This window comes from Copidosoma floridanum, unplaced genomic scaffold (assembly GCF_036245765.1).
Source record: "Copidosoma floridanum isolate Cflo_tuat_1 unplaced genomic scaffold, Cflo_Japanese_pri ptg000006l, whole genome shotgun sequence".
NCBI lineage: Eukaryota > Metazoa > Arthropoda > Insecta > Hymenoptera > Encyrtidae > Copidosoma > Copidosoma floridanum.
The window spans coordinates 14,783,723-14,797,549 of NW_028321883.1; the positions used below are offsets into that span (position 1 = coordinate 14,783,723).

Below are 13,827 nucleotides of genomic sequence, written 5' to 3' on the forward strand. Positions count from 1 at the left end.
TTGTGCACAGAGTGAATTACAATTGTTATAATATGACTTCTTGCAAAAATCGTTTTATTGTTATGGATTTCGAAAACGAGTGTTTATTTACATTAAGAGACATATTTTTTGCATATGATTTCTGACAAGCTTTGAATTTTGTCGTATCTTCTTACATGGGGGCATACCACCCCACCGCTACTTGAAGTTAGAAACAACTCCACAGGTCAAAAAGTGTATCTACTTACGACAATGCATTATTATTACCTGAAATTGAGAGATATAGACAGATTTATATCAATAAAACACTTTCTCCCGTCTTGGCACAATTATACTGTATATGTATTTAGTCTGGCCTCCTATAGCCAAGACCATAATAAAGAGTGCGGGCTTTCTCAATTTCATGAATCATCGAGATCGTTTGATGAATAATCGACCCAGAGAAGTGCTTGTGAACCCGGCATTTTGTCGTGCTTGAAATCAAGGGTGTTGTTCGATTGAGTTATTATTTATAGCTCATCATGTTGTTTTCGTGTTAATTATTATCATTGCTGTCCCAAACTTTTGTGTGTTTTACCAATTAAAACGCAAAAAATTGAATAAAAATCCAATAGTTTTATAAAACACAAATACTTTTATCTGATTTAGAAAACAGTATAATTCTTACAAATAAAATTGATTCAATTCGGCAATTACAATTAGTTGCAAAAAGTACATTCAAACGAGTTCACACTACAATAACATACAAAATAAATAAATCTTTCATTGTATATACAATGTTTCAGGTAATTTTCTTAAGGCAATCGTACTCAAACGACCTTATTTCCTTCTATAACAAATCGATTAGACAACATCGAAGCAGTTTTCCCTATGCTATAATATTATGCTGAAAATAACAATAAGTTAACAATATATAACGAATATTACGAATCATCTATCAATACTATTTTACAAACATTTTTTTTACATTATGGCTGCACGTAAAGTTTGCTTAGTTCTCTGCATGGTATGACTAGACGTTTATAAGTTAACAATCATTATTAAAATATATCGGCACGAATTATTATTGAATAATATAGATATCGTTGGCCTTTAGTTTAAGATTATACGCGGCAAAACCATCTTTCTATGTAGATTAGCAGAAAAATACATTGAGTTATTTATTTAGCATCCGGTTTGTACTGTTAAGAGTTCTGTAGACATTTAAAGATAATGTTTAAAGTTAAGCCTAATATATCATATTTTTAATACATTAACACAAAAATATATTTATCTTGTTTGTAATTTGTACTATGACAGATCTCTATATTTATAGGTATCATTGATTTTTTATTTTTTCCAGTAAAAATCTGATTGAAAAAATTAAGTTAACATTGCAGGCAACCCCCAGAAATTATTTTGTCGCATATTATACCTCATCAAAGATAGTACTATTTAGTAATCTATTTTTGAAAAATCTATCCATGTGTATCCATAATTTTCAAATATTTGGTGCATTAAAATGTTATTACAAGGTTATTAATCCACGATTGTCTAAGATGGAATTGATGCTTCATAAGAAACGTACAGGTACAAGCGTAAAATTCGACAAATTCAACGGCAAAATCCTGTTTGCTCAACAAAAATGTATAAGTTAACAATAAAAAACAGAATCTACGCCTCTGGGTTTCATTTTTGAGGCGTCAATGGTAAAAAATCATCAGGCAAGTCATCTGGAAGAGTAGCACCAAGTTTTTGAATAACTTCTTCTGCAACTTTACATCCCCAATTAAGGCAGGTTTGCGGCTCTTGGCCTGCCAAAACACCCGCAAGAAACCCAGCAACCAATGCATCTCCGGCACCCGTCGTGTCCTTGACCGTAATATTAGTTGGTATTTTATATTCAACAAAGTTGTTTTCTCCATAAACGCAAATGGCTGGGCCGTTACCGCCTTGAGATAATACGAAACAAGAGCTCCTACTCAACCAACTTCTACCACATTTATGCTCCCAATCACGTCCAACTGCTGCCATAGTATTTAAGTGAAACGGAATGTCGGTAGGTCGATCGTATTCGATTGGATACCTGGCAGCCAAGGCCTGGTATTCACCTACGTTACCAAATACGATGTTGGAGTACGCAATGAAGTCCAATATTTCTCTCTCATGTTTCTGCATCAATAATACGATTATTAATTAGCATCTAAAAAAATGGATACTATTGGGATTTTTTTTTCTTACTCTATGTTTATCGTAGCGTACCTCTAAAACATATTCTGCATTCAGATTAAACGCTATAAGGAATTTCTTGGACTCTGCCATCTTGGCTATTTCTATGGCAACACAGAAGTTATTAATCAGAAAGTATGCCTCGATGTACAAGATTTTGATTCTATCGAGCGGTAACGTATCTTCAACGTATTTTAACTTGTTGTATTTGCCTGCAGCTCCAATGTGTGCCACAAGACTCCGATTTTCGTTGGTAACTATGGCTAATGTCATACCTGTGGGATAATTACTCACGACGCCGAGTCTATTGGAATAAATGTGCTGTTATAAGTATGTTAGTTTTTAAAAATCAGGTTCTCAAAAACAATCACATACCGGGCATCGATTTTCGCGGCTTCTAACAATTCTTTTAGTAACTTTCCGTGCTCGTCGTTGCCTATGGCACCGAAATAAGTGCATACCCTCTGGTCACCCGAACCAATTAGCTTTTGTAAAAATCTCATAGAGTTCAGAGACGATCCTCCAGCTGCTGTAGTCCTTGGTAAGCTGTAAAATGGGATATTTAAAAAAAAAAAATTTGTTCATCCTACAAACAGCTATACAAATAAGTAATGCTAACTCTTCGGGCAAACTCTTGAAAATATCTTGCATTTGTTTCCTATCCAGTTCGACTATTCCATCAACTTCTAGTCTCAATCTGTCCATCAGAGGCTTCAGTCTGTTATTATCGTTAATAACAATTGTATCCAGCAGAGGATTGCCAAAAGCCATGATCAAGGGATGCTGTTGGGTGGCGATGTACTCCTTGAGAGACAACATATCTCGATAGGCTGGAAAAATATACAAAAACTGTATCGATAATTTAAGTAACGCAACGTGTGGCGTGATGCAAAAAACACTCGGTCGCATGTAACAACGAGTGCACGTTCAAAAGTTACGTAAAAACCTTCAGTGATCACTCTCCGAATGCAAACGGGCAACTATCTTATAGCGAAGGAAAACAAAAATATAGGAACGAAACGAGAGTGCTGTATAGTTACCTGTCAATCAGCCCGTTATCGCTGCCAGAAAAAATGAAAGTCACGCATCCATGATCGAGATGTCTACGGGGAAATCGGTGGGGTAAGAAGTAAGTAGGGCAATCGTCACATGATTCCGGTCTTTCGCGAACTAATAAACTCGCAACATGCTTTTTTCTTCCCCTGTTCACGACAACGACGACGAACAATCACTGCACGCGTTCGACATTTTTTACGTTTGACTTTCAATCGGTCCTTCGACCACCGACTACGAGGAGGAGCTTCTTAGCATGGGTAACGACAGATAAACAGTATTAAAGCCGCTTGCGGGAGGAATAAAAAAAATTTGAAGTTGATCTTGTAACGATAAAATGCATATCAGGAGGAACAAGAAAGTTTATGATGATGTTTTTGATGTGTTTGCGAAGCAGACGACCAAGTGCGAGCAGACGATCGTTTATGCGTTCGTGTGCGCGAGAAAGTCCGCTTCTGGTGGTGTTGTGCGCATGGGATTTTTTTTTCTCGGAGAAAAGAGTGGCGGGGAGTTTTTGAACGACAAATGAGAAACTTTTTAACAAAAATTCAGGGTAGGTATTTTCATGGCTATACGTGTATGGGTCTATACCACATATGTTAGTAAGAAAGGAAATCGAACGAAAATCTATGATTATGCATAGAAAACAGAGTAAAAATAAGTGTACTTCATACCAAAGGGAGTAGGTGACGTTGTCTCGAACGATGTTCTCCTTTCGTCTAACAGTTGAAGGTGTATCCATAGAATCAAAGCAAAAAAGTAATTTAATCATATGTTTGTACATATTTGTTGGATAAAGGATGATTTACGCAAACTTTTAAAAGAACGTGTATGAGTAATGAAAACAAGAATTTTTCTTTCTCCGTAGACCATGGGGCTACTGTATCGAACATTGGAAAGTAAGAATAAATTTTTTAAGCGATGATTTTTATGAACTACGTACCGAAATACAGTGGCTTCGTGGTTAATGGATCCGTATTATCATCATCATCCTCATCTGTACCATTTTCTAACACCAAAGTAAAATTTCATTTATATTAGTAACAACTGTCCTTTACGATATTCCGTCACAGTAAAAAATTTTTCCATACATTTACCATGGCACTTTTACAACAAAAATATGCATAACTTACATTTCGAACGAGGTTCTTTTCTGGTAAAAGTATAAACCTTGTCACAATTAACGAGACAACTGGTGCCATTTTAATTAAAAAAAAAAAAATTAAAAAAAAATCTGATTGTCATCATGCCATGAGCGTCATAAAGGTAGAAAAATATTTTTTCAATGTGACTTTACTTAAAAAAAAATTCGTACAAGGAGTACGGAATTGAATAAAGTTCGTACCAAAAAATAGTGCCTTGGGTGGCGAAAGTTCGGCTCTCTCTGCTTAGTTGACGACGAAGAGTGCATGAAATGAAAAAATATGGCAGTTTACACAAGAAAAATAAGCTGAGAAGTTTAAACAAAAAAAAAAAAAAAAGAAAAAAAAAGTAGCCATACAATCAAGTCTTGGGCGCGTTGGATTTATCTCTCTGTATTTTTTAAACCAGTCTCGAAAAAGTTTACCTTAAAACAAGTAACAGATAATAGGAAAATACGCAGTCTGTAGACAGGCGTGTTCAATCGATATGCCCAACGTACGTATAATACTCTCTTATACTCTGGGAGATTCAAACTACGAAAATGAATTGGGTTGTTGGGATTGAGACGTTTATTTCAATAACTGAGTTTAAGTCGCAATAAAAAACCCACGCGTTCGTGGGTCACTCGTATTGGGCGACTGTGACAATTACGTTATGATTTTCTAATACAACATGTGTGGTACACGAGAGAGGAGGATTGAGCCATGGAGCTGCGTTCAGATCAATCAGGTAATAACCCTCCCCCCCATTCTTTGCTCGTCCCATTCTCTCAAGAAGAAAATGCGTACTCATATCATGCTGTATGATGGTGTACAACATCGTATTGGGATTATAATGTAAACGCGGCTCCCCTGTAACTGACTAAAATAAAATTATAGTTTATCGTCTCGAAAAGGAGTCGAAGGTGGCAAAGGGTCTCATCGTAATATTTGTAACGATTAAACACGGACACGCGTTTTTCTCCGATGGTTCATCGTGCGCGGGTATGAAAAAAACCTCACCTCTTTCGGTGGACTGTTTTTTCCGTTCCTTATCTTCTTGAAAGAGATTTCCTTTGGTGAAACAAAAGAAAAAACCATGGATGTAAATCTTCGTAGTTAAAAAAAAAAAAAAGAAAGAAAGAAAATTGCAAAAACCAATATCGTTACTTTTAGCCATCGGAGTGGTAGGATACTTTTTTCTCTTGGCACCGCCGTTCTCCTTCCCCCCCGGGGGCGACGACCCCGCCGACATCCTCACGAACTTTTTTATCTTCTTCTTGACATCGGACGTTGATTTTTTCTCTGCAAAATGCAATGAACCGAGCATCGATCAGGTATATTTACGAGAAAATCAAATCCTTGGTGGTTATTTTCACCCAAGAGGGTTTTTTGAAACTGATGATTTACCGTCAGTACGGGGCGCTGAGTAAGCCGAGCTCTGGTAGAGCTGTCTTATCCTCTGGGCGACGAGAGAAAGTGCCCCTGAAAATTGAACACCCGTAACAGTTACACCGATTTTAAGAACAATAAGGAGGGAAACAAAAAAACAAATCAAGCTACCGTTTTCTTTGTCCTCGGATGGAGAGGAGTTCCTTCCGATGTAGCCTTTCTTTCCTTTACCTGTGAATATACATCGGAACTCCCGGTAATTGCAAAACTACGTTAATTAATAATATCACTGGCAAAAAGGTTGCGAGACCCGTTGTGCGTACATTATGTGTATATAGGTACCTCCGTTTTTTGTACAACACGTGCTGCTGCCGCTGAGGACTTGTCCGCGCAACGGACATCTCGCAACGTTTTTTCAGTACACCCTCGGATTTACAAAAAACATCATCTTACTCGTGTCTTCGAACTTTGGGGATGATGTTACCGGTGATTTCGAATACGAAACACTTTTCTTGCTCTTCGCCCTTTTCTTCTCTTCGTCCATGTTTCCGTATTTTTCTTCCACTAACGATAGCACAGTACTTGAGTTTCGCTCGCAATACTTAGTAAAGGAAAAAAATTAGTAAATCGTCACTCGAAGAAGCTATTATATATATACTTTTTAGGTATTCAATTGTATAGGTTACACTTTGGATCAAAGATTCAAATGTATAGTACCTATAGGTATCGAAAAATGTCGACTTTACCTTCAGTATGTTTTCTTCGGCCAACCGACGTGAACTGGCGACCTTTCCGAACAACCGACTTTAAACGATGATCTAGAGAGTATACTGTTTATATTTTGATTTCCAAGTAGACGAGTAGCGACTACGTTAGGTACACATACGTTACAGTGGCACTTTGATATATACATTCAAACGTTACAATTTTAAATACAAAATGTTAGCCTGAGTTTGGAATTGTAAATACCGTAAGTGATATGTATAATATATATATGTGATGATCTTTCGTTACAACGGGAGTATGAATCAAATAAATCACTTGCGCTTTTTCCAGGATGAAACGTGTGTTTATTATGACGATACTTATACTTGAAAAGTTCCATCTTTTTACAGCATAAATACAAACTATAAAATATTCGGTGTAAAATCTTCGCAACAGCAATAATGATTTTCAAGTAGGAAAACCTGTCATTGGTCCATCAGTTATTCGGTCACGGAACAATCACAAATGAAATAAAAAAAATCGGTCAACCCGGCAGTCTCGAAATCTTCAGCCACACGCCGTTTTCGCTGGCCGTGACCAAGCTTCGTTTGCTGAACTTTATCGGGACGGTGGTTTTTTCACAAACCTCGACTCGGTACTTTCTCAGGAAAGTTATCACGCCGACCTTCGTTTGTAGCAGTGCGAATCTCACCCCTGGGGGGGGGGGAGGAAAGGAACGTACGATTTAAGAGTACGTGGGAAAAAGGTGGATTAAAAAAAAAAAAAATGTCACTCACCGATACAGCCTCTAGGTCCCTCCCCGAAGGGTAGATAGGTGTACGGGTGCCTTTCCAGTCGGTGTCGCTCGTCGAAGCGCTCGGGTCGGAAGGTGGCGGGGTCGGGGTAGTGCTTGGGATCGTGGTGGATCGCGTAGATCGGTATGACGACTCGCATGTCCTTCGGCAGCTCGACTTCGCTACCGGGGAGCTTGTAAGGGCGCTCGCAGCGTCGAGAGAGCAGAGGTCCCGGTGGATACTTGCGCAGTGTCTCTGCAATACGTTTTTTTTTTTTTTTTTTTTTTTTTTTTTTTTTTTTTTTCCCAATGGTTGGCGGATAGAAGGTATAAAACTTACGTTTGGTGCTTAGAGAACATTTGTGTTTTCACAATTTTTTGCATCATCAATTGCACAAACCACAGTGCTGAATGTTTAAATGACGTTTTTTTTTTAGGGATTGCAGTTAATATTATTTAATACACTTTGTGCTTTTTTTTTTTATGGAGGTTCTCTGAATTGATATAAGTAGTACTCTGCATTTTCACGCAGCCCAAAAGAAACAATTTTTTTCTCTTTTTACAATAATTTTTACATAATTTTTGCTAAATAATACACTTATCGATGGATGTGTAAAGTTAGTTTATACAATGAAGTAAGATGTTGCATGTTTTTCTAACAAATTAAAAAAAAAACTGCAGGTAACTTTTGACACGCTGATTATTCATGACGACCTTACAATTGTATATACAACCAACGAAGTGGGCGTATGAATGGGTAACGCAACGGTTTTTTGCTTTGAGGAATTTTATAGTTGGTGCTAAAATAACTTGATTTTCCACTAATGCTTAGCAGACTTTTTTTTTTGGATTCATTTTTTTTCACGACGTCACATGAGTCAACAGCATGAATGCTCTCGAGCTGCCTTTTATTGTCTTTGATGAAAAGCAATCCATGTACGCTCATCGATACTCTTTTATTTGCTCATCATTAATCTCGATACTTTTAAACGGTTATAATTCTTTTCGTTCGGTTTGTTGATTCAATAAATCAACACTTTGGCACACATACGCGTGTGAAACATCAATTAAACTCCAGCGGTTGAAAATTTATATAAATCGGTATCCAATAGTGCCGATCGTACAAAAAAGAAAAAAGAAAAAAAAAAACACATCCTCACCTAGAATAACCATATCCAAGTATTTCATGTCCTGCACGGCCTCGTAAGTCAATGAGCCGTCGCGCTTGTCCAGAGCTTCGAGCACGTCTCGTCTGGTCCGTTCCTGGATTTTCGGGTCCACCGCCAACTCGTACAGACAGAAGGCTATCGTATTCTTGCTCGTCTCGTAGCCGGCAACGAAAAACACGAAGGCTTGCGCTGCTATTGTGTTTTCGTCGATAACTGCCATGAAAGTATGAAAAAACAAGAGTATGATGTGTGAGTGTTTTTTTTCATCATTTGTACAAAAAAGCTCGTCAGTTAATAATAATGGGGGAAAAAAAGTAGGAAACAATACACATGATCTTTTGACTTTCCAAAAAATTTCAATTTTAGAACCATCATCGTATGGATGGAGAATCGATAAAACCGCTAGTAAATCATTTCGATGTAAATTCGTCATCAATGTCTCATCCGTACGACGTGAGGTCGAAAGTGATTGTTTAGCGGGGATTGTCCAAGAAGCCTAGCCATGAATTTCATGAAAAACAAAAACAAAAACAAAAAACAAGGCATATACAGTATAGGTGTACCAATATCTCCAGCAGCACCAGAACCCTCGTCGTCCCGAGGTTCCCGAAGTAGCCCATTGCTATGGTCGAGCGTGTCCCTGTTCTTCAGCTCGATCAGCAGATCCATGAAATCGTGCCGCCTCGGGGCCGCGCTGCTCTCGCGCTCCTCCACCATCTGCGACACGAGCCTCTTGAAAAACTCCGTCACCTCGGGATCAATCACCTGCAAGCAACGATCCCACCTCTACATACCTACGACCCTTCCACCACCACCCACCCACAATATTATCTCTGTATATACCTGAACACCCAAGACCTTGTACAACGTCGGCAAGGCGGTCCTGAGCATGCGCCAGAGCGTAGCCGCGTAGCCGGGCCTCGACAACCTGAGCGCGGCCCTTCGAAACCCCGAGTCCTCGTCCCCCAGGGCGTTTATCCGCAGGCCAAAGGCGCAGCTGCCGATCACGTCTATCGTGAAGTTCGCGGCCAACTCTCCCACCTCCACGACCGCGCCGCCCCCGGATGGCTCGAGTCTGCGCTCCACCAGCCGCTCCAGACCGTCCGAGCACTCGGCCAGCAGGTAGAACATGCTCCTCAGCTTGCCCGAGGAGAAGGCCGGCGTGAGCTTGGCTCGCAAGCTCTTCCAGTGCTTTCCTACAATTTTTTTTTTCCCATCTTTCTATATTTTAATTTTCCAAATTATGGTGCACAGTGAATACCAGCTGCTTAAATATAGTGGAACTGTCGGTTTCACTATATTTCAATTGTTTGCTCAACTTGTACTACTGGTATACCACTTGAAATAATATATATGTATGGGTTGTCTTCGTTTGGATCAAAATCTTACACTATTGGATTACTGATATACACAATAAGAATTAATAACGATGTTGATTTTTCACCATTTCGCCAGTGAAGAACCTCGTTCAGTTGGGCAAGCAGTGAAATATTAAAAATTAAAAATTTAGAGAGTCACTGTTTGGTTTTGCCGGAAGATAAAGTATATATACCGGGGGGTTATATATATACCTTCGAGGTTGAAGAGGTTGGCGGAGAGCGGGTCTTGGGCACCGTTGACGGGTATGCCGCGGTTGCGAAAGACCGAAAAGTCCTTGACGCAGATGGACTTGACGAGGTCGGGGTCCCTGACAATGAGGATGGGCGAGCGCACCCTGAACACACCAAAGTACCGCTCGTTGCCGAACCAGTTGTACATGTCGCTGAGCCCCTCGGCCTGGCATTTCCGGAAGAGCAGCAGATCGGCAAAGTTGCCGAGCAGGGGTGTCGGCTTGCGGTATGGCACGCCCCGCACTAGCCAGTAGTCGAAGGTCGAGGTCAGGTAGACGTGGAGCGCGTACAAAAGAACCGTCACCAGCAGCAGGGGCGTCAGCTCGAGCAGCATGTCTTGCTGATGGGATTCTGAATGGTTTTTTTTTTTTTTTTTTTTTTTTTTGTCTACCTACCCAACGAGATAAACACGAGGTTACGCCGATTGTGAATGAAATCGGCAAAGGAAGCACTACCGATTACTCGTTAAAACGGGTGAAAGAGAAAATAATGGCAAAAACACTCACGAAGGAGCTAGATGAAGAGTAGTCGCTCGTCGTAGGAGAGTCGCGGCTGTACAGTGTGCCATATATAGGTGTACTTTTCGCATACGAAGCACCAATCGTGCGCTCCAAACTTTTCTCTCTTTCTTTTGTCACTTCCGGAGCGTCGGGTGCGCGTGATATGTTTACATAATTATGTATTGCACGTAGGTATTACATACCTACCGATTGTTTCATTGATCATTTATTTGAGCATTAAACAATACTTGGTCAATGAAGGTGGATGGGTGTATACATCTTTTTTTATTTTGGTTTTATTTATAGGTCATTCTGAACAAAAAAAAGATGATAAAATTGAGTGATTAGGAGCATACGTATGCGTAGGTGTCGAGGATGTGATCGTTGAGGGATCGTGTAGACGGACAGAAAAAAATAATGATAATTGTAGGGAGAATCTAGAAAAAATTACCATTCTACACAATAAATCGGATGCAAGCGGGTGAAAAAGGCAAATAATGATTGTTTTTAACAGTAAAAACTATGGTTCGAATTGTAACGAAGAATGCACAGTTGTTTTCAAATTAAAAATGAAATGCCATGTATAGTGAGTAAGACTTCAGGGGTCAAGCGTCGCTCTCTAAATTTAATTAGGGGATGATTTTTGAGTATTTAAAACAAGATAAGTATAAGTTGAAAGAAGCTTATTGCAGGAAAAGGCCTTTCGGCAAAAAACCTGATTTATCATGTCAGAGGGTTGTACGTTAGTAAATCATGGGTGAGAATAACAAAATATACTCAAGTAAATTAATATTTGTGTAAGTATGTGGCGTTTGAAATAATAATTGTACTTTGTCAGGAACTATGGTTGCGATGAATCTATCGCTTAGATTTATTTAACGTGAACAAAGATGCGAGCAAGGAGCTCGGCTTTTTCGGGTCTGCTGGCCAGGCAGGACCGCTTTTTTCGTTGCCACGAAATATCGTTAATGCCTCGCTGGGAGACGATGTTTGGTCACAATTGACGCAAGTTTGTAGTCGATCTCAATTTTCTTTTTAGGGTTAAAAACGAGGGTTAAAGCGACGTGCGATCAGAGAGAGAGAGTTTCGTGAGAAGTGAAGTTGTACGCGCAAAAAACCGGAGATTTTTTCATATATTCCGATCGTCTTTTCTTTACATTCTTTTGTCGATTTGCACACACGAATCTTACGACTTTTATCGAACACCGAAATTCGTATTTTTTTAAAAGAATGAACTACACAACACGAATGGTAAAAATTATGGTAAAAATGTTGGAACAGTAAACCTTAAAAGGATTTAACGTACCTTAACGCATCGAAATTTTTACTGTTCTAACCATAATTTTAACTGTTAAAACAATAATTTTTACTACTAAAAATAATATAACTTTTCCCTTTTTTACCAACTCGCATCCGATTTACTGATTTTTTCTGGAATTTCTCTATAATTTTTATTAATTTTTTTTCTCTCAGTGTACGAAGATCAGTACTAGCTTGGAACTTATTTTATAAATAACGGTGGTACGCTGATCACTTTGAGCTTTATGAAATTGATTTGATGTATTGGTGTTTAATTTTTTTTTTTTTTTATTCCCATTGTTCGTTTCAAAGATTAACATTACGAGAGGTACGCTCGTGAGAATAAAATTTGTTTTATTTAAGCTGTAAATTTGTGTTGAGAATGAGATAATGTTCATGCAATCAGTTAGCTACTAAAAAAAAAAAAAAAAAAAAAAAAAAAAAAAAAAAAAAAAAACAGAAACATAAATAGATTGAGTAATCACAACGGATCATATTCTACCGATCGTTCATCGTATCTCCCCTTCAAAGGTAAAAAAAGGGATTCATCAGTCAAATACATTGCGATGTACGGAGGAAAATAAAGACTCCGTAAACATATAGGTAAACATGTACAGCGTCTCGGAGGAGCATCGAGAGCGATAGCAGATATATAGCGCGCGTGTACGAGAAACTAATAAGTGTACGCAACGATAATATTGTATATATGTACGGGTTACGTTTGTTCGCGCGAATAAATAAATCGGATTGCGATCGCGCCTCGCATGATTCCGGGCCGTGTGAATGCATTGGCTGATCACTGGAGAGCGAATCTTGAACTCATGCATTTTTTGAATTTGTACAAATAATTTTATACTTAATATGTTTAGTCACAATATTTCGAAGATGCGTGGATTGTTGCAGTACTGCGGGGAAAGCTTAATCATCGTACTTCCGAGAAAAATTTCGTAGTTGGGACTTTATTTAAAAGAAATTTTTTTTTTTTTTATACTCAATAATTAATAAGCCTTATACTCATTGGGGCAGGAAATATTCTAAAAATTGTTGTCCCTAGGAATGTTGGTCAGTAGTTTAGTAAAAGAGATAACGACTGAAATAGCGTTTTGACTCATTATCTTTTATTATTGCCATTGTAGTAAGTTTTTTTTAAGTAAGATTAATGCTAAAATTATTAAAAATCGGTTGGATAAACGTTTTACAAAGCAAGAGTAGACACACACTTGTAGACACACTTTTTTCTCCAGTATCAACTTTCCAGGAGTTTTCGAGATCGACGCAATTGTGTCGTAAGAAAAAAAAATGGTTATTCACTGATATCATGCATTTCGTTCGATTTTTATCAAATGAAAAACAAATTTTTAATGTTTTTATGGTAATCCCACCACGCACTCACAAGCAAAACATGTTTTTAGCTTCACTGGGAATCCAGAAAAGAAAGTATTCAACCTAAGAAAAAAAAAAAAAAAAAAATTCCTAACGTACTGGAAAAGCAAAAACCACCTGCAATCGCGGACACTTATTTTGGTGACGTGCAACAACTCACAAAACGACCGTATTTCGTACAAACATTCATACATGCAGTTGGCGCGATGTGAATATCTCGGCGCAAAGTGGCGGACTGCATTTTGCTCGTTTGCCACAGCGTCATCAGCCGTGACGCTCAAATGAGTGTGTAATTGGAGTCTTGGAAGAAAAATATAAAATAGATGTAAAGGCCAACTCGATTTTCCCTACATATATAACATGTTTTCCTTTCCTTTACATTTCCTCGGCTATGGCCAATCAACTTTTATTACAATTTTTTTTATCGAAAAAGAAAAACTGAAAGAAATAACAGAGATGGCACATTCTTTGGAGTCTCCGTGACTCTCTTGCGTTTGATTTTTTCATCTTCTCCCACGAAGGTGTATACAGTTGAGTTAAAAAAAAAGTGGAGGAATTTGATAATAGCTCGACCGTTTGCTCATTTTCTGCACGTGTTTCGAGAACTGTTTTTTT

At 38.4% G+C, this 13,827-nt stretch overlaps 2 protein-coding genes across 2 annotated transcripts; both read right to left on the reverse strand.

The window, feature by feature from the left end:
• Nucleotides 1-304: 304 nt before the first annotated feature.
• On the reverse strand, nt 305-6,595 carry LOC106642323 (adenosine kinase). Its single transcript, XM_014357072.2, has 13 exons — nt 6,500-6,595; nt 6,207-6,354; nt 5,925-5,984; nt 5,772-5,846; nt 5,532-5,666; nt 5,385-5,435; nt 4,586-4,624; nt 4,184-4,249; nt 3,915-3,959; nt 2,807-3,017; nt 2,563-2,733; nt 2,221-2,491; nt 305-2,130 (listed from the first exon to the last, which is right to left on the reverse strand). Exons 2-13 carry the CDS (start codon nt 6,295-6,297, stop codon nt 1,648-1,650), a joined length of 1,698 nt encoding a protein of 565 aa, XP_014212558.2. The 5' UTR covers nt 6,298-6,354; nt 6,500-6,595; the 3' UTR covers nt 305-1,647.
• Nucleotides 6,596-6,902: 307 nt separating this feature from the next.
• On the reverse strand, nt 6,903-10,364 carry LOC106642321 (putative cytochrome P450 6a13). The gene is made up of 6 exons (XM_089598734.1): nt 9,992-10,364; nt 9,264-9,616; nt 8,984-9,185; nt 8,412-8,633; nt 7,256-7,507; nt 6,903-7,172 (listed from the first exon to the last, which is right to left on the reverse strand). Exons 1-6 carry the CDS (start codon nt 10,362-10,364, stop codon nt 7,003-7,005), a joined length of 1,572 nt encoding a protein of 523 aa, XP_089454860.1. The 3' UTR covers nt 6,903-7,002.
• Between the last annotated feature and the right edge of the window lie 3,463 nt (nt 10,365-13,827).

Excerpts from the sequence above, each read along its gene's own strand:
- LOC106642321 (XM_089598734.1), bottom strand. The coding sequence starts at position 10,364 with ATGCTGCTCGAGCTGACGCCCCTGCTGCTGGTGACGGTTCTTTTGTAC. Across the intron at positions 9,617-9,991 it reads CAACCTCTTCAACCTCGAAG|GAAAGCACTGGAAGAGCTTG; the intron begins GTATATATATAA and ends AAAAAATTGTAG. Across the intron at positions 8,634-8,983 it reads TGGTGCTGCTGGAGATATTG|TTATCGACGAAAACACAATA; the intron begins GTACACCTATAC and ends CTTTCATGGCAG.
- LOC106642323 (XM_014357072.2), bottom strand. The coding sequence starts at position 6,297 with ATGGACGAAGAGAAGAAAAGGGCGAAGAGCAAGAAAAGTGTTTCGTAT. Across the intron at positions 2,734-2,806 it reads TTCAAGAGTTTGCCCGAAGA|CTTACCAAGGACTACAGCAG; the intron begins GTTAGCATTACT and ends CCCATTTTACAG. Across the intron at positions 2,492-2,562 it reads GCCGCGAAAATCGATGCCCG|ACTCGGCGTCGTGAGTAATT; the intron begins GTATGTGATTGT and ends TTATTCCAATAG.